At 40.0% G+C, this 21059-nt stretch overlaps 1 protein-coding gene across 2 annotated transcripts in view; it reads right to left on the minus strand.

The window, feature by feature from the left end:
- The window catches only part of LOC144668230 (monoacylglycerol lipase ABHD2-like), an 83893-nt gene that overhangs the window by 53121 nt on the left and 9713 nt on the right, over positions 1-21059 (minus strand). The window contains exons 2-3 of one of the 2 annotated variants that reach the window (XM_078530000.1): positions 15420-15509; positions 13839-14047 (exon numbers count right to left, since the gene is read on the minus strand). In XM_078530000.1, the coding sequence (XP_078386126.1) occupies positions 13839-14041 (203 nt within the window). In that variant the 5' untranslated portion in view covers positions 14042-14047; positions 15420-15509. Of the gene's footprint in view, positions 1-6321; positions 6435-13838; positions 14048-15419; positions 15510-21059 lie in introns of those variants that run through there. The other variant, XM_078530001.1, reaches the window with a different exon arrangement.

Raw genomic sequence — 21059 nt, forward strand, 5'->3', positions numbered from 1 at the left:
CCTCATCCACTGCGTCAAGGTCTTCACCGTCAACTGCATCCCCCCTTTCCAGCGCAAGACTGTGCAGAGCACAGCATGCTACTATGCTATCACAGAGACGCGATCTGGGAGGTACTGGAGTGCGCCCCTTGAGCGGTCCAGGAAATGGAAGCACATCTTGAGAAGACCGATGGCTCTCTCCACCACAGCCCTTGTGATGCCCTGGCTCCTATTGTAGCGCTGCTCAGCTTCTGTTCTTGGACAGTGGTGTGGTGTCATGAGCCATCTTCGGAGGGGATAGCCCTCGTCACCCACCAGCCAACCATCCAGCCGAGCCAGAGCACTAAAGAGCCCCGGCACCTGGGAGTGTCTGGGGATGTAGGCATCGTGGGAGCTGCCTGGGTACCTTGCACAAACTTGCAGAATCTGCATCCTGTGATCACACACTATCTGCACGTTCATGGAGTGGAAGCCCTTCCTGTTGATGAAGGCACCGGGCTCACCTGCTGGCGCTTTGATGGCTACACGTGTGCAGTCTATAGCACCCTGGACGCAGGGGAAGCCAGCAATGGCCGCGAAGCCTCTGGCTCGCTGTGCCTGACTTGCCTGATTGCAGCGGAAGTGGATGAAGGTATGAAGGTCAATGCCCGTCTGAACAGAGTGTCTGTAACCTGCTCGACACGTGTGGACAGCTGATTGGAGACACCGTAAAGATCACCCACCGAGCCCTGGAAGGAGCCAGAGGCATAGAAGTGGAGGGCAACTGTGAGCTTCAGAGCCACTGGCATGAGGTGTCCACCCACACAGTTAGGGGAGATCTCAGGGCCAATCATCTGACAGATATAGTTGACTGTCTCCCTTGAGAGATGGAGCCTCCTTCGGCACTGCACCTCAGTCATATTGAGGTAGTTGCTTTGCCGCTTGTATACCCTGGCAGCAGGATAGTGGCGGCTTCTGCGGCCCTTTCACCTTGGACAACCTCTTGGCTCTGTGCCCCTTGTGCCTGGCCTCCCGAAGGTGGCTCCCCTGGAGACTGATTGACCACTCCTGGCCTCCTCCTTATTCTATCCCTCCTTTCCTCCTCAGAGGAGCTGCCTCCAGTGGAGATGTCAGAACCCATACCCAGGCTAAATGGAGGCCTCCGGAAAGCTGCAGGCCCGATAAAAATAACTGTCTGCAGACTGGTTTCAAAGTACACAAAAAGCTCTTGGAAATCGATGTGAACTGCTAACAATCACACAGGCAAGTTTAAAACACTTTCTGCATTAGGTACTTCATGAAAAACATGAGCAACCCCTCTGAGTCCACAGATCCCGCCAGTGCATGAGTTTTAATAAAAAATCTCCTACCCGCCTGTCCGTTGGGCCCGTGCACTGAGCCAAAGTTCACACGGGCCCCTCAAAATCGTTGACAATTGGCAAGTTAAGGGCCTTAACAAGGCCTTTAATTAATGGCGGACGCGCATGCCGCTGCTGTGCGCGCCCGCCGACCTAAATATCGCAATGCCACGTGTTGACGTCGGGACGCTCGCGCGACATTTTAAGCGCTGACGTGCGGGCCCGCCACCCGCACGTCAGCCAGAAAATTCTGCCCTAGGTGTTGGCAAGACCACACCCAGAATACTGCATACAGTTTTGGTATCCTTACTTAAGGAGGGAAATAATTGCTGTGGAGGCAGTTTAGAGAAGGTTCACTAGGTTGATTCCTCAGGTGAAGGGATTGTCTAATGAGGAAAGGTTAAGCCAGGTTGGGCTTATACTCATTGGAGTTTAGAAGAATGAATGGTGACCTTATTGAAACATATGATCATAATGGGGCTTGACAGGGTAGATGCTGAGAGGATCCTTCTCCTCATGAGGAAAATCTAGAACTAGGGGCTGTAGTTTCCAGCACAAGGGATCAATAATTTAAGACTGAGATGAGGGGAAATTTCTTCTTATACCAGCGTGAATCTTTGGAATTCGCGACCACAACTTTCCTTGAATATACTCAAGATAGGCAGATTCTTGAACTTATCAATGACAATTTGAGATGAAGAATAAATGGGGAGTCAAGGGTTATGGGTAACAAGCAAGAAAGTGGAGTTGAGGCCAAGATCAGCCATGCTCCAATTTCTTATATTCTTATGCTCTTAAACTGATTGCCCATTTCACTGGGAAAAAGTTTTACATTCACCCGAATGCTGTGTAACACTACTACAGTTGGTCCACAAAATAAAACTTCTTTTACCATTATCCTGATTTACCAATGAGGCTGCAAGTCTCAAAACCAAAAGCAACACTGCAAAGCAATACAAATTTACTGAACTGAGGGTCAAAAAAATTACTTGTTTCTTCAGGGAATGCCTTTTATGATTTGTATCAAAGTCCGAACAGCTACAATTAAGCTGATAAGTAATTTTTGTAGTCGAGAACATCTCCATTTCCCAGGCATCATTTTGTGTGCAACATACGCAAAATTAAAATCAGTTTTCTTTGGGGAAACCAGTGACCGAATTGGTGTTTTATACACAGAAGCCCTTTTTCTTTGAAAGTAGAGAGGTTGCTTTATATATAATTTCCTTTTGTGTATACTATATTAGAAATACGCCTCCCGTGAACAGAAGTCATATAGCACTCAGGATGGGGCTTGCTCCTCAAACTAATGACTGAACAAATGAAAACCTTTTTTTTAACTCTTCAGGTAAAGTTACTGACAGCATCCCCTATGTATCAGTTTTTACATAATTTTCTACACTCTATCCATCTGGTTACTTGACAATTTCAATCAAACCTCCAGTACAAAAAAAATGTACAACACCTATAAAACCAGGTCACATTTTGCTTTTATGTGAAACATTAGACTCAAGTTTTAGTATCAAGCGCCATTTGTTGAGTCAGCTAGAATTCAGGTCACATGAACACTGGGTCAGACTGTTTTAGACCTAATAATTGCTTTGATCTTCTGGAGTTTTTAATTTGTGCTATACTTCAAGGACATTATCTTCTACCTCTCTAAATAATAAATGCTGCATCACATACTGTTGACAGAAGCAATGCAATTAAAGTTAATTTAATACACAACTGCAATGCTGTCAACAGTTAGGTATATCTTCTAAATTCCTTCCATTCAGTGTAAAATGAAGTAGGGTTGGCACATTGCACTTACACTGCTGGCTCTTATAATACTTTACTCACGGACAACATAGGTGTACTCAAAGTAGATTCAATTGTAATGTTAGGAGAGAGTTGATTATTTGATGGCTGCCTAATGTTAAAAAAAAATCAAAGTTAAAAGTTTGAACCACAATTGCCTTGGACCAATGTAAAACATAAAGCCAGTTCCTGGAAGTAGTCGTGCACTCCTTGCCATAGTGCAGTCTATAGTTATGATTAATTACATCTTGCAATCGGGGTCATCGAACAAAAACAGAAAATGCTAGAAATATTTAGTCAGCACCTAAAAAGATGGTGTCTTTTTTGGGTGGAGACTGAATTTTGAAACCTGCTGCATATTTGCAACATTTTTGATTTTTATATTTCACATTTTGGTCATTCACCATTTATCTTTCCAGTTATATGAAATGCTTTGTCTGAACATTGAATTCAAAACAATTTACACTGACAGAAAAGCAGTACAATATAACTGACCATTAAAACCATGGCAGGTCACAATATAACACTGCACAAATTAGAAGTTGGTTTATAAACTACTACAGTAATTACACAGCCTGAGTTGTCAAGGTCTAAGTCACTAAGAGCAGTATCGAAATGTCATTTTGTCTAAGACGTTACAGGATTTAAAGAAAAAAAAAAATCGGAAAAAGCTCTTCAATTACACGATTTTAAGGTTAAACGGGAAATATATGGTATATCGCAAAATGCACAATTATCAGCAAACAAAGTTAATGGGAAAGGATATTAAAAGTTTGTCAGCCATGTGGGATTGTGTTGAACAGTATTCGAAGACCACAAAGCTCAATGACCTCTCTCCTCCTTTTATGAAACCCGGACATAAAATGGGGCAGAAGGTGAAGAAGGAAACAAGGTTGCAGATTTTACAAGGCATCAGGTTAATTTAGTGTGATTAAACATTTACCTTCAGAAACATAAAAAAATGAAATTTTGTAGGGTGTCACAAATGAAAATCCTGAATCTGTAAATATTGCATGGTCTTAGAATAGAAAGAATAGACTCCTTTAAAAGAGCATGTTTCCCAGGAGTGCAAAATTGAAAACTAGCTCCTGTACTACTTAACTGTGGTGAACGCAGGCATCAATATGTAAAAATTGAAGAAGAAGCATCACCATAAAATGAGCAAGTACTATGATTTAGTAATAAGCTCATATTTAAAGGGGAACCAATGTTAACATTTTAGGTGATCATGAGACAAATCTACTCTTGGGTTTTAGTAAAGTCGAATGGTAGCGATTAAAATTTTCATACTATGTGCACATACCTAAGAGTACAGTTACAGATTTGGTCCTTGCAATCTTGGGTCATTTCTGGGGCGTTCTACTCTGTACAACAGCAGAGTTGCAGGTCAGCCATTGCTAACTGGTGGTATTTTGAGGTAGTGAATGAATTACATTGACTTAAATGCAATTTTACAGTCTATGGTCTTGTCACATAAAAGCTATTCAACAACACTTATATGTCAAGGCAATTTATACATTATTTGTCAAGTTTATTAAACCAGGCTCTGGTCTATGATTGGCTTTCATTTGTAAATGATTGTCCACATGTCTAACATGTAAAATTGTCGAACTACCACTGAAAATATTTTTGATTTTGGCTGGAAAAGAACAGTCTGAAACTGACAATTATTTCTGCTTTCTTGCAAATCACACCAAAAAAATCCACCAGTATAGCTGGCAATGTAAACACAAAAAAGAAAATATTCCTCTCTTTGGCAGATTAAATTGCCCCTTCTCATTTTACTTTTCATATGGTCCAAAATTTGTGAAGCTGGATCTCCCAACAGGAACTAACCCTGCTATTAGAACATATGCTCATCTCTGCCATAGTTATGGGCCTGATTCAAGAGGAAGCTGTTAATTCCAACCTACTGTCCTTATGAAGCCTTAACAGTAGTTTCTCACATAGTCAACATCACAAAAAATCCTACTGGGTGGTTGAAAACCAATGTCTACATCCATAATTCTCCTTCTGAAAAGCTTCCAATATAGATTGGTCAACTATCAAATTAAAATCTTTTTCCCTCAATCATGAATTTACATTTGTGCAAATATAGTTCTCAAAACACAACTTTAGGTTATAGTCAGTTATGAAGTCATTTACATTACATGAGGCTGCCATTTGGCCCAAGAGGATTACATCACTTGAAATCTGTTCCAAGAAAGACTGGTATTAACAAAGCAAACTATTGTGTCTCTCAGGAAAACTAAAGTGTTTCATGTACACCAAGTTACTCTGAAGTACCATTATAAGCATTTAGAAATGTGGCAGCCATTTTTACACCAAGCTCGACAAAAAGCAATTAGATGAATGATCTATTTGTCTGTTTTTGAAGATATTGATTGAGGAGAGAATGTTGCCCAGGGTTCAGAAAGCTTCCTCCTCTTCAAAAATTGACCTAACCCAAAAAGAATAGCCTAGTAGAGCCTCCGTTTAACATCTTGCCTAAAGAATAGCACCTCTGACAGTCCACTATTTCAGTGGTGTGCAAGAATGTTTGCTTGGATTGCATGTTTGAACTGACAGCTTCTGACTACAAATTGAGAGTCTACAAGAAGAGACGCAAATGTAATACACAAATAGACCAACCTTTTTAAAAAAGGAATTTAAAAATTCTTCCTGCCATGTCTCAATATGTTAGACAGATTTTTATCTACAAGAGAATGAAGGATTATGGGGGGCAGGCAGGAACAGAGTTAAGGCCACAATCAGAACAACCACAACTTTATTGGGTGGCGGAGCACGCTCAATGGGCTGAGTCGCCTACTCGAATTCCTATTTCTTATGACCATATGAACAACAGTTACTAAACCTAAGAATTTTGTATAAAAATTCTACACTGTTGTATTGGTTCAGGTTGTACCTGAGCCCAAAGGTCACATACACCTCACACAGCCTTCAGCTATTCTCTATACAAATAAACGTTGCACACAACACTACCCCACTGGAACCATTACATCATTCACATAAACAATGATTCCACAGGATATTCTGTTACTGGCTACTGAAAAATTTAATGCAGACAGTAAAGAGAAGCAACACAATGGATAATTCAAGTTTGTTGGACGTCAAATCATTAACCAGCTATGCAAGTTAACACATTAATGAAATATTCAGATTAAAGCTTTGACGTTGGCTCAGTGTGTAAAGAGACAATGTAGCACACCCATTTAAATTGGAGATTCAAGGAAGAAGGCTCCATTTCTTGCCTGTGCCGAATTAGCTGATCTCAGCCAGGACAGCAGATGTGGCATACTTGTTGGTCCCAATGACCTTGTGCTAGGGAAATTAACAGAAGAAAGGAAAAATAGAACTCTTTCCATGTTTAAATATGAAGCAGTTGATAACACTAAATGGAAGGTGGAATAAGTTACAATCTTGCATGTCATTCCATACCTTAACTTTGTGTATATTGTATTGCTATTGTACTGATGATATAAACATTTCAATACAGGCTCTGTTGAGCCACCATTTTAAAAGCAAATATTTATATAAACTCTGATGCAATACAAACATAGTAACTGTGTACATAATGTTCAATGAACCACAGAGAGCATCAATGCAAATAGCAGCTGGCAGCAAGAGAGAAATCGATGAGGGCTGGCCTCTCGAAAATTCAGACTTGCATTTTGACAGTGCTTTTCGTGTGCTCTGACATCAAAACTGCTTTAAAGCCAAAGTAATTCTTTTGAAGCAAAGGCAAATGAGACAGCCAAGGTTCCAACAACAGCAAATTAGATAAATGATCAGTTAAACCGTGTTGGCTGAGAGATATGTGTTGGTTCGGACACTGGGAGAACTCCCTTGCTCTTTTCAAATAGTGCCATAGGCTCTTGCATCCACTAATACACAAACGGGGTTGGATTTAACATCTCATCTGTAAGTTGACAATACACTACCCCTTTAGTATTGCATACAAACGAAGAAAATAGGAGGTGTAGGTCATTCAGCCCTTCGAACCTGCTCTGCCATTCAATATGATCATGGCTGATCCTCTATCTCAATGCCATATTCCCATACGTCTTGAAGCCTTTAGAGTCTAGAAATCTATTTCCTTCTTAAATATATTCAGTGACTTGGCCTCCACAGCCTTCTGTGGTAGAGAATTCCACAGGTTCACCAGCTTCTGAGTGCTGCGCTGAGGTATTAAACTAGATTATGTGCTCAAATCCATAATATAGCTTGAACCCTAAACGTTCTGACTCAAAGGTGAGTCAACTACCTAATCATCCGATCTGAGACTCCATAGGGTGGTGTGCAATGTCATTAACTGTGTCCTCACCCAGAATCCATGATAACTGAGGATAAGAAAGAAGTTACTGTTTTTCCTTTAGTAATGGATAAACGCAAACGGCTTGCCAATAATTTATGGTAAAAAATTTCAAAACATCTGAATCACATGCAGAAATGGTTTTATACCATCCTCAAAAGGGTTAAATTGAATAGTTAACTACAAAGCCCAAGTTGCTTTTCATTCTTCTGCATTTCAAGTTTACAGAAGAAAATTTAAGATTTTCTCAGAAGTGTCTCACAGAAAGAGAACTGCTACTTCTGCTTTAAGCAACTAAGTAACTCAAAATTTCGTTCAGAAATCTGTGGCATGCAACTTTCCATGCAAAGTAACATGCAATGTAAAACACTGTCATAATTCTGTTAATGAAATACAGTTCAGCAAATATCTCAGAGCATGAGTGCAGGATTTAAATTCTTGAACCCAGACAGACAAGCGGAAATCAATCCAACATATTCCTGTCTACCCAAGCGTCTCCTGTCAGCTCTACATGGTTCATGTTTATTTAAGAGAGTAAAGGCTAAATATATGTCAATGCTAGCCTCAGTTTATTTTGAAAAAGATGAAGTTTTCAATTCAGCTTTTCAATTCCAGCAGAAAGTCGTCTTTGTTTTCAAAACAGCCAATTTTCATTCTCATGGTTAAATCCCTTCATGGCCTTGCTTCTCCCCATCTTTAACCTTTATCAGCCCCGCAGCCCTTCAGGAGCTCTCTATCCTCTTGTGCATCCTCCACTCCCTTCACCTCAACACCAGCAGCCAAGACTCCAACTATCTCAGCTCTACACTCTGGAATTCCTCCCTAAAATGCTCCATCATTAAGAACTTATTTAAAATCCATTTCTTTGCCCTAGCTTTTAGCCACGCTCTTAATATGGCTTTGTCTTGGAGACGTTTCTACAAAGTGCCTTAGGATGAGAGCTAGTGAAACAATGAAACTCAAAAGCGTGAGCAATCATTTTCAGAGAGATAGAGCATGAATTTGCACCGACAATTTTCCACATCAGGTTGTCAGTTAGCTGTGAAAAGAATATGCCAAGTTAAGGCTAGGTGCTTTAGCTAAGGAAGGGAGGGGCTTTAGGAGCTCAAATGAGCTAGGATACCCCCATTCTCCTTAGAAAAATCACATCGCATTTACTTTACTTATAACAACAAGAGCACCAATGCCAAAACCATTCTTGGGAGGGTACAATATTTTCCAATAACTTATTAGTTTAAAATCAATACAGTTTGACAGTTCATACTGCTCATCTGTCAGAATGAATATTTGGAAAAATATAAGCAGCCAAAAAGGTATTTGCAAAATATGTCCTGAAAACATAGCTAAAGTATGGGTTCGCTTGGTAATATTCCTGTGTTGGAGTCAGGAGATTGTGAGTTCAAGTAGGACTTGAGCACATAAATCAGATTGTCATGCCAGTGATCCATCAAATATACTGCACTGCTGAAGTGCTGTGCTTCAGATGAGATGGTAAACTGACATGCCTGTTCTCAGTTAAAGATTCCTTGGCACTAAGCAAGAATCATGGGGAGTTCTGTGTCCTGGCTGACATTACTCTCTCAAGCACCCCCATAAGAGCAACAGGCCATTCATTTCATTACAAATTATGCAATCTTGCTGTGCACTAAATAGCTTCCAGCATTTGCTGCCAGGTGTTTTTCTTAAAAGGTTAATAATCCAAAGGATCACAGGCCGTGGTCTAAACTGGTCTAAATTAGTCAGTTACTCAAGTTTCCCACCTCACTTTAATGGAACTCTGACAGATGATCTTTAATTGCATTTTGTTGCGTGGGACTAATTTTGTCTCTGCCTCTACAAGGCATTGCTTAAAAGTGAATGTCAAGTATCCAAAAAGGCTTGATCCTGGGAAGCTTTTTTTAACCCTTATGATCTAACTAACAGGGGAAAGAGCAGGGTTACAAGATTGGAACAGAGCTCCAGTGTGGGAACTAACATCAGCAGAGGTACAAATCAGCCAAATGGATTACTTCTGCATCAAAATGTCAGATCTTTTAAAAAGCCAGACATAAAACAGTAAATTATTTAGGATTTCAATTTATAATTGCACAGTTTAAAATTATAACATAGAAAAGAAAGCAGAATGTAGAACAAAAATTATAGATAGAGTTCAAAACATAAAGCTACCAGTGCTATAAATTTGAAATAAAAATAGACAATGCTGGCCAGAGAAAGCAAGTTCACCTACAGTCTATATCCAGCATTGCTGTTTTTATTAAAGGTCTACAAATACAGCACACTTCAATGCTGAAAAATCCCAAATTATACATTTGGATATACTGAAATGCTAATGGTCCTAAAAATCTGCAAGAACTAAACTACCCTGCTTGAAAGGTAAACATTTACAATACTGATATCTGCACTGGAGCAGAGCTGAAATTAGAGCAGCTGAGATGCTGAGTCACCACCATGATAACAGTGAACTCTATCAACAGGAAGTTTAGCCCCAGGGTTTCACAATGTCTTTACGTCAAACAGTGAGCAGCATGATTACCCACAACCAATTAGCTTCAAAAAAAAAGTTCGCTCATTTGGAGCTTCCAAAATATACTGCGTTTTGTGATACACTTTAGGCTCTCATCGCCAGACAGTAATTTCCTCATTTTCTATCCACATACCTTTATATTTAACATAATAATTGTTTCAGCAATAATCAAAGTTATTATCCCATTAATGTTCTTAAACCTTGCTTCATGGGTTTAAAAGTCAAAACAAAAGCATCAGGTAACTCAACTGGTGAACAGCATAGGTACTTGAAATGGGAGCAAAACAGTAGGTCTCTCTCTTTAATCCTGAGACAGAGGAAAAGAATGTAAATAAAGAAGAAACAGCAATAAACAGAAGAGAAAATAGAGGCAAGCCATAGTATCAAATCATTACTCTTAAAAGAAAAAAAACATTCACCACACAATGGAAATAGATTGTGTCTGCCTATTTCTCTTGGCTTGGCAACACAGTCAACAGTAAAATGGAGGGGTCAGGTGGAAAGAACAGGGCATAAAGGCATGGCCAGCTTGTAGGAAATTCTGCTAACAGCATGGAGGCACTGAAACTGTAATATTTACATCAGTGATGGACATTTACAATAATAACAGCATGAAAAACTAAGTATATGTATGCAGAATAGCCTGAACTATAATTCAAACCTATATTATATGATTGAAAAAGGAATTGACTTATGTCAAACTGCCTTTTCTGGATCATAAACTTGTTTTCTTTTAGAAATTGCCTATTTCTTTAGCACTTATTGTTACAATGGTATAGCTTTCCTTTTGTGCTCAGCACTATGGGGGCACCAACATCACAGACTGCAAGGCAGCTCACCCCAACCTTCTCAAGGGCAATTAGAAACGGAAATAAATGCTGACCTTGCTAGCACTCATCACATGAATGAATAAAAAATATTAGCATTACAAAAACAATGGTGGGCCTGATTTCAAATCTGTGCACATGAATGGGTCTTGCTCAAGTCAAAATCTCACTTACTGCCTCACAACTAGTATTTTATTGCAATAAAACCACCAAATTCCTCCTTTTCCCTCCCCAAAAAAGAACCATCCTGCTCTTTATACATTTTTATGTGCACTGATCATAGCATTACAAACAATGTAGCCTTTTGACATGCTGTCATAGTGAACATTGTAAAGTTTCTGGTGCATCTTTGTAGTAGTAGCAAATGAGTAAAGATGAATCATTGTTATTGGGTGGAGAGGTGGAAAGCAATTTTTTTTATCTCCCTGTGAAGGGAGAAATGCAAGAAATTTATACATCTGAGTCAATTACAGTAGCACAGTCCTCTGTCAAAGGTTTCCAATTTGCTTCATACAAAAAGGAGTCAGGGATTTGATAAAAGATTTTCTTGCATCAATTGTGGCAAAAATTTATTTAATTATAGTGTGAAAGCACAGGACATTTAGGCATATAGTTTAAATTAAACCTAGATACAAATGGAACCGAAGGATTTAGAAAGGAAAGCACTTGTTGAGTCTGGTAAAATTCCGGACCTTACATTATTGAGGCAATAAACTGCTTCTTACGGATGAACAGATGTGGATTGTTTTGATTATGTATATTTCTTGGAAAAAACCTTACTTTTAATATGGAGGGGTCATATCATTTTGGATGAAATTTGATGTATTTATAGGTTATGGATGTGATAGGTTTGTGTTAACTGAAAGATGCTTTTAACTTATCCATGGTAAATGGTGGTGGTGCTTAGCTGAACACCAGGAAGCCTTTTAAACACACACAGAAAGTTGGCAGGAAAAGATGGGGGGTTTATTAAAACAAAAAAAAAATCACTGTTCTGTAGAATGATCCATCACCTGCAAAACATTTTATATCAGAAGTAGTATAATACATAACCAAAAGGCAGCGCTGTAATAATAAACTTGTTGGCCTCGCCAAGCATCTATGTATCAACATACTGGTGCCCACTATAGAAATAACCATTTATACTCAGCCAGGAAACACAATGTTGGAAGATTTCAATATAGTAGAAGTTTTATTTCTGTCTCCAAATCTAAACCAGATGGTTTACATCTTTCAAATGTTTTATTTTAATTAAAGTGCTTTTTCTTTAATTATTTTAATGAAAAGCTTGATACAAACTTATACAAATTCAGAAAGAAAGCCCCCCCTCCACCCATTAGTTACAAGTTGAACCAGTCGCGATCCGGGTTAATTCAATCTGTAGTGTTTGGACATATCTCTTGGAAAATTCTCATAAATGTTGTGTGTCTCAAGCACTTAGAGAAAGCACATGGAATTAAACCCAAAATGGATTCAGTCAGGTTCAAAATTGGTTGAGAAAAAAGGAAGGCAAGAAAAACAGGTGGTGGTAAGTGAAAGAGGCTCTGTCCAACGTCAACAGCACATTTTATATTAGTGGAAGCAATCTAATTTAATAATCTAAGTAGTAAGTGAGTTGGAAAAAACTCCTCCAGACCACAAGTAACCATGGCCCTTCCATTCCCTTCCCACCTTTCACAGCCCGATTAATTATTATCCGCTTGCATTGCTAAACCCACTTTCAAGTCAATTGGCTAACGTTAAATTAATGCATTAATCTGTGATTTTTTAAGTGCTAGATATATCTGCTCAGCTGTTTTACTGTCAAATTCTGATTCTGCAGAATTTAAGCTGTTAAATCTGCCTCCCTTACCCGAGAAGCACATTCAATCATCCACAAAAAAAACTGGGTCCACAAGACTCTTATCAGAATAACGGATTTAAAATCGAGGGATCTGGGGGACATGGCTCAGAAACTGGTTTTGCTTTAATGTGGATTCCAAGTGACTAATGTTAAAAGAGCTTTTATTAAAATGTTTGCTGGAAGTTCAAGTTATATCCTCAGAAATTGGTCTTGTTCATTAACTGCATTACCTCCTCAAAAGAATTCCACTAGATTAGGGAACTGTGAAATGTTGCTTCTAAGACTATATTAACTTCCCTGTACACACACTATTGGGAAAGCACTGAAGCATTTGACAGGAGCCACCAAAATTAGACTAGCTGATGCATGACTTGGGTCCCACCAACTTTTTATACTATTTTATGCATTATTCTAAAATAATAATGGTTGCATAGATAAAAAATACATTAGAAATATTTAGACAGAAAAACACGAGTGCAATTCAAACAAACTTCCAAACAGCCTGGATAACCCACTTAGGATCTGATGCGTTCAAATGTTTTATAAAAATTGAGATTATGGAAGTGATTGAACCCTTTAATTCTGAATATATCAAAGAATGCGCAGAGTGCAACACAAGGCAATTTGAAATGGTGTTTTACATTGGTACTCTAATTGAAAATGTGGATAAAAACTCGGTTACAGGTCAGCTGCTCATCTACAAAAAACAGTTTTAACAGCCTGTTGCAAAGGTCAAGAACCAGACATAGATACTGGGGTCCCAAAATCTGAAGGAAGAGACTAATATGAAAGCAGCTTAACAGAAGACAGATGACTCACTTCTAATCATTTCTTGCAACACCTTAGCAATAAATGTAATTTGAGCAAAAATGCTGGAAAGGCTCAGCGGGTCAAGAGAACAATTCTGACAGAGTTTACCTGAAATATTAACATTGTTCACTTTCTTACAGATGTTGGCTGCCCTGCTAAGTAATAATAGCATTTTCTGCTTTTGTTTCAGATATCTAGCATCTGCCGTATTTGACATTTTGTTACAATTAGTTTTGAATCTATTACTGTGCAAACACTGACAGCCAATCATGCTGCAAAATTAAGCGATTTCTTTACAATTCTACAAAATGCATTTTTGTGTCTTTCTCGTTAGGTGTTGCATCTGTACCGCCAACAATGCACTTATCTCTGTACCAATAATAGCTGATAAGCGACTCAATTTACTTACTCTTTGGTCAGCAGTGGGCATGATTTCAGCAAGAATCGTGTAAGTGGGGTATCTTGGAAAGTCAGCTCTGGAGAAGCAGTTGGGCTCTTAAGATTCAGACATCTTACAATGATGTATAGCACTGCGGCGACTGCAGCCAACTTCATCCCATCAAACATGGCTGGCATTTCAGGAGCAATCCTTACAGTCTCAGAGTCAGCCATTGTTACCTACAGGTAATTTAAAAAAAACAGTTGGTCAAGTACAAATATCATTAAAACAACAGTTCAAAGCTTTCAAATAGATGACCATCAAGCAGGTGCAAGGATCAAGGTTTCCCAACTCAAATCAGTTTTACTTGATTCCAAAATAGTCCCCAGAAAGATTGTGGGGGTGGTGGGGTTAGGGAACAGATGCGAAAACTTGCTTTTGACCAATATTAGTGGCCGTCAAGAGGGTGATGGCATAGTGGTATTGTCGCTGGACTAGTAACCCAGAGGCCCAGGGTAATGCTCTGGGGAATCTGGTTCGAATTCCACCACGGCAGATGGGGGAATTCAATAAAAAATACGGAATTAAAAGTCTAATGATGACCTTGAAACCATTGTTGATTGTTGTAAAAACCCATCTGGTTCACTAATGCCCTTTAGAAAAGGAAATCTGCTGTCCTACATGGCCCACAGCAATGTGGTTGACTCTTAAATGCCCTCTGAACAAAGGCAATTAGGGATGGGGCAATAAAGTCCAGCAACGCCACATCCCATGAAAAGAAAAATCAGGGTGGGGTGTGGTTATGAAAAAGGGAAGCCAAGAAAGACAGGAATATTTTCATCCTGGCAGAAACTTACAAGGCATTAGGACTCAAAATGTTCACTTGTTTCATTATTTCTAACAACACTGTGGACGCAACGGTTCAAGAAGGTCGCTCACCACCACCTTCCCAAGGGCAATAAAGGATGGGCAATAAATGTTGGCCAAGCCAGCAATGCCCACATCCCATGAACAAATATAAAAACAAATTATGCAACCAGCATGTGTGATGTGCAAGATTGCCTATTGCAAAATGACTTACGACCTATGAGAGAAAAGGGGAAAAGAAAGAACCGGAACATGATTTGCAAAGCTGGCTACACATCAGCTGCAGCAAGTCACGGGGGTTTTCAACCTCAAATTCTTCAGACAGCAAATTCCTGATCCAAAAAACAGTCCATCCAGACTGACAAGATAATGTAACCCATTTTTCACTTACATACCTTTATGCGGTCGACTGACATGAAACATATTAGTCTCTCTTCCTTCCAATATTTAGAGATTTTAAACCCAACTTGGCATTATCGAATCAGCATTTCGTAATTTACCTCCCGTTCTGCTGTTTTCAGTTTTGGTGGTGTCCTGCATGCTGGGTTTTGCTTCATCTGGATTTCTCGTGTTTAAAACAAGTACAGAAACAGTTCTAACGAGACCCCTGTCCACTCATCGGAGAACTTCAAGTATTGGGTGGGGGGAGGAAATCTTAAAGCCAATTTATCTAACTTTTTAAACAATCCTTTTCTACAATACAGTGCAAAAGTAAGAAAAAATTAAGGAAGGGGCAGAACTTACCAATTTGGTTATTCACTCTAGTAAAAAAATAACTTCAGTCATCAGACTAATTTTGTTCTGGTAACAAGATTCAGTTCTCTAATTCCCAATCTAAAAAACAAACAATAACTATATTATAACATGTACAAAATTGCAAAAGTACGCTAACTGTGTGAAGGCATCCGTAGCTTGGAGTTAAAAAGATCCTGTAAATTATTAAGTCAGTGCAAGGTAACCTTGCATTTTAGAATTATGGTTTAGTTTTAGGTTTAAATAAACAGCAAATCAAATAATGTCTTATGCCTTTGTAACTACTTACCCATTGACTTTATAGTTACATTTTCTAAAGCTGCCAAAGCTGTTGTTAATTCTCAAATTATCCATTGGTTTGAAAGTTCTGGCCTAATCTAAAATTTGCTATATACTTCTTGCCATGAGTGTTCTACTGGTGTTCCTAATTTAATGCAGAAAAATGCCTTTAGGTGCTTTAAAGTTAAGGTCACACTAAAGTGGAAGGAGTATTATGAGAACTGGCTGAAAACAGTACTGAAAAAGCAGGTTTTAAAAGGAAGGTTTTGAAAGTGTGGAGAAATGTAGCAAGACAAAGAGAAAGTTCCATAGTGTTGATGTAAGAAGCCTGAAAACATTGCCATTGATTATACAGAGAGGGAGAGGAGCATATTTTGGAATGGAGTGTACTAGCTGGACAAAGGACTGGAAGAGAATGCAACGTTAGGGAGGATGAGGTTGTGAACAAATTTGAAGGCCATCAGGTAAAATAATCAATAATAAATCCAATAAGGAATTCAGGAGAAATCTTACCCAGATCATGGTTAAAATGTGCAATTTTCTACTGCATAGAGTAGTGGAGACAAATAGCATAAATGCATTTAAGGGGAAGCTAGACAAGTGCAGGAGGGGGAAAGCAATAGAAGGATATCTTGATAGAGCGAGATCAAGAAAGATGAGAGGAGGCCCATGTGGAGTATAAACACTGGCATAGAATTGTGGTGCTGAACTGCCAGTTCTATGCAGTGTAATTTTGAAGTCAATGAATTGGAGACAAGGAAACAGGGATTATAACCATTGCTGCACCATCTCTCACACTGCTCTATCGATAACAGCTAACCCTTTGTCTTTCCATTAGCACACAAGTCTGCAAGTGCTTTATCCTCTTATTTTTTTCCACTTTACAACAATTATCTCCATTGCATATCAATTTCACAATTTATTTTGCTGCTTTGTTTCAATATTTATCAACTTCCTTTCCAAATAAGCAACACCTCAATGCTCTCAATCTACATTATTGAAAAATCTCTTTAGAGCAATAAGAGTAATGTTCACTGAAGCATTGCTCTTTGCACTGCTTGCCGATAAAATAAAAAAAACTTGCATCAATCATGTGCCTCAAAGCATCTCTTATGTGCCCATCCTGGAGTGCAGCTTGAATGCACAATCTTTTGCACAAGGGTCAAATGTTATCAACCAAGCCTGGTTAACAAACACCTCTCAAAACCAACAAAAATTAAACTACTGGCTTTAAAAGACCTAATGCTCTTTAAGTTTTAAATGATTAATGTGGCTTTTACACATCCCTTTTCCATTGGTGCAATCATTATTTACAGCAGCCTGCCCCAGCCAATACACAACTTGTTTACATTGATGGAGACAGTTAAAGCAACTTACACATTACACTGTGGTGGGCGATATTGAGAACAAACCTATGTTATTCGATCAGCTTTGCAGTCAAGCTATTAAAACTGACAAACGGGAATTTGATTAAATATTCAAAAAGTAGAAGTCAATAGCAATCTGCTAAATCTCAACCATCATTCAGGAAGGAGTTATAACATGGAATGCCAAAGTCAAGCATCAGTTTTTTCCTAGCTGCCCACTTCTTTTAGTAAATACATGAGTGTGGTGGGGAGGAGAGTGGAAGTGAAATGTAATTTCATACCAAAATTTCTAAAAGCAGTTTATTGATAGATACTCTTAATCCTAGTTTTCGAACGCCAGGAGATAGACCAAACAATTTTGGAGATTGAACAAGGGGAATATTTTCCCCCCAAAACTAACAGCTTCCACCAACGTCTTCGGCTCTTGCTACAAGTAGAGTACCTAAAATCTGTCACCTCATCCTCAGGATAGCAAAGCTTATCAAGTCAAGCTCTGAACCTGAACCTTTAGATTTGCACTTTGCAATTTAGACTGGATCATAAAATGTTATGATGAAATATCACTATTGGCAAATACTTTATCAGAACACTTGGAATACAGTCAAACCTGTATTTATAACACAAAGTCCAAAGTAATTTCCATACAAACACAGTGGACTGAAAAATCTTATTTTCTAATTTTTAACCTTCGAGCATTTAGAAAAGAACAGGCACGTGGAACGAATGCGATAAAATCTCAACCAATGATTTAAAATATTTTTAAAAATCACAAGAGTTTAGTTCAAGTGGTAAGAGGGCAGAACAAGTGCATGCTTCCACGCTAACAGTTCAACCAGAGAAATCTGATCTAAATCCTACTCTCCTGCTATTTCCCCACATTCTTTGAAATTCCTTTTCAAATATTTACCAGCTGCCTTTTAAAGTTTCTGCCTAATAGCCAATGTGGTTAAACACTTCATGATTCAATAACCATTTGCGCGAAAACATTTCATTTAGCTTCCTCCTTCCTTGTTCTTGTCATTATTATCAATCTGTATGCCACACATTTGTCAACCAGCACAACCAGTCTTTCACTATTTACCTTCTCAAAATTCTTCACAGGTTTTGAAAACATCTTGATAAAAATGCTTCTTTTGTTGAGAGGTTAAGTTTGAGTAATTTGAACCTTAAATCAGCAATATATTATTGGAAACCACTCATGGCATTGTTTTTTTATACACCAGTTATTTATATTCAAAAACAGTAACTGCCATTGTTAATGGTAGAATCCACAAGCTGGATTTTCTGTCTGGGAACAGGAAACAGCAGTGAGAACTGCTTCCGGGTTGTTACGGAGGTGGGTTGTCAAACGTTAGATTTCAATTTCATCTGCAGGACTCACATATGGAACTTTTTTCAAAAAACGGCAGTTTCAGCTGCTAAAAACAAAGACACTGACTTAAATGGCTACCACAGGACAAGCTTCTGGAAGTTTCTAAAAGGTGGATTACAATGAACATGCCTAAACCACATCCTTGTTCCTTCGCCTCCATCGCATCTGTTCTGATGATGACACTTTCAAAAACAGTTCATCTGACATGTCTTCCTTCTTCCTTGACCGAGGTTTTCCACCCACTGTGGTTGACAGGGCCCTCAACCATGTCCAGACCATCTCCCGCGCATCCACCCTCCTCTCCCTCCCAGAACCATGATAGAGTCCCCCTTGACCTCACTTATCACCCCACCAGCCTCTGCGTTCAAAGGATCATCCTCCACCATTTCCGCCAATTCCAGCATGATGCCACTACCAAACACATCTTCCCTTCACCCCCCGGTGGCTTTCCGCAAGGATCGTTCCCTCCGGGACACCCTGGTCCACTCCTCCATCACCCCCTACACCTCAACCCCCACCCATGGCACCTTCCCATGCAACCGCAGAAGGTGCAACACCTGCCCCTTTACTTCCTTCCTCCTCACCATCCAAGGGCCCAAACACTCCTTTCAAGTGAAGCAGCACTTCACTTGCACTTCCCTCAATTTAGTCTACTGCATTCACTGCTCCCAATGTGGTCTCCTCTACATTGGAGAGACCAAATGCAGATTGGGTGACCGCTTTGCGGAACACCTTCGGACTGTCTGCAAGCATGACCCAGACCTCCCTGTCGCTTGCCATTTCAACACACCACCCTGCTCTCATGCCCACATGTCCATCCTTGGCCTGCTGCAATGTTCCAGTGAAGCTCAACGCAAACTGGAGGAATAGCACCTCATCTTCCGACTAGGCACTTTAAAGTCTTCTGGACTTAATATTGAGTTCAACAATTTCAGATCATGAACTCTCTCCTCCATCCCTACCCCCTTTCCGATCCTCCTTTTTCCAATAATTTATAATTTTATTACAACTATATTTTTTTCTTTTCCTTTCTATTTTTAAAGTTATTTCGATCTATTGTTTCATCTCCAGCTTTTAGCCCATTTCGATCCCTTCCCCCTACCCCACCCACACTAGGGCCATCTGCCACATCTGCTTCCCTTAATGTCCCCAATTGCACATTATTTAGATAATATCACCACTGTCAACACCCCTTTGTCCTTTTGTCTATGACATCTTTGGCAGTCTCTTCTTGGCCTCCACCTATCACTGGCCCCCTATCGAGCTCTTCTGTCCCACTCCCTTCTACCAGCTTATATTTCATCTCACTTCTATATGCCTTAGTTCTGATGAAGGGTCATACGGACTTGAAGCATCAACTGTATCCCTCTCCGCAGATGCTGTCAGACCTGCTGAGTTTTTCCAGGTATTTTTGTTTTTGTTCTAGATTTCCAGCATCCGCAGTATTTTGCTTCTATCCTTGTGGAATGTACCACCTATCTTTGTCAGGGTTTATCGCAAACCAGCAAGGCCAATAAGGCTTTAACTTTGTACAAATCTGGGACTATTCTGCCCAAGTGCTGTAGCGGGTAGGAAAAAGTTTTACCCACCTGCCGCAATGGTGGGTTTTTGTGCTGTATCATCCCATTCCTGGCACGTTCCATCTCATTAATAAGGCATTCAAAGGAAGAATCCAGGTCACTGGCAGGACTGCTTGGATTTACCTGCCACACCGTGACCTCAGCGCTTGCTTGCTCCAGGTGCCATATTTAAAGCGCATGTCTACAGACCAGGACTGCTCCAGGTGACAGATGGCCCCAAAAGCAAAGAAGATGGCTGCCCCCAAATTTAGTGACGCCAGCTGGATGCAGTGACAGGCTGCTGCGATATCCTCTACCTCCACTCTGGCTGCAGGAGGTCCACCAGAGTCATCAAACTGGCCTGCGAGGCTGTGGCAGCGGTGGTCAGCGCCACTGGTGCACAGAACAGGTCAAATATCCAGTGCAGGAAGAGGGTGAATGCTCTCATCTGATCCGCTAGGGTAAGTCAACCACCTCATCACTCTTAACTTTCACACTCAAACCCATTGCACATCCACAGGGATATCACACCTCAAGGGACAACACTAACACTCACACACATCCTCACATTTCCATCAGGCTAATATCCTCTGGAGTTTGCGTCCTCATCCCGTTCATGGCTCCACTCACCACATAAACATTCCACATGCAGCCTTTCACCATCTGTTTTCATGCAGTAGCTGGCTGGGATTGGAGTGGCTTATATTAGGCCCCTCACTCACTTTTGAGGAGTGTGCCATCATGCTGGCTGATTTTGACTCTGCTGCCATGCACTAATTATTTCTACTTTGGTTCACAGGGAGTTCTGTCAAGCAACCGATGACCTCAGCCAGCCAGTCCCTCGGCTCCATCCAGGTCCTCACCTCCAGCAAAGATGACACCTCCTCCATCGAAGAGCTGGAAATAAGCAGCCTGGAAGATCCGTCACAACGCTTACCCACAACCTCCAACAGTGCAGAGATGCACACCTCGGAAGGACCTAGATCTAGAGCAGGGTTGGGTTCACATTGGTGGTCACTGCACAGACACCTGTCCACAGCAGGAGGAGGCAGGT

The sequence above is a fragment of the Cetorhinus maximus genome, chromosome 26 (assembly GCF_964194155.1).
Source record: "Cetorhinus maximus chromosome 26, sCetMax3.hap1.1, whole genome shotgun sequence".
Classification (NCBI taxonomy): Eukaryota; Metazoa; Chordata; class Chondrichthyes; order Lamniformes; family Cetorhinidae; genus Cetorhinus; species Cetorhinus maximus.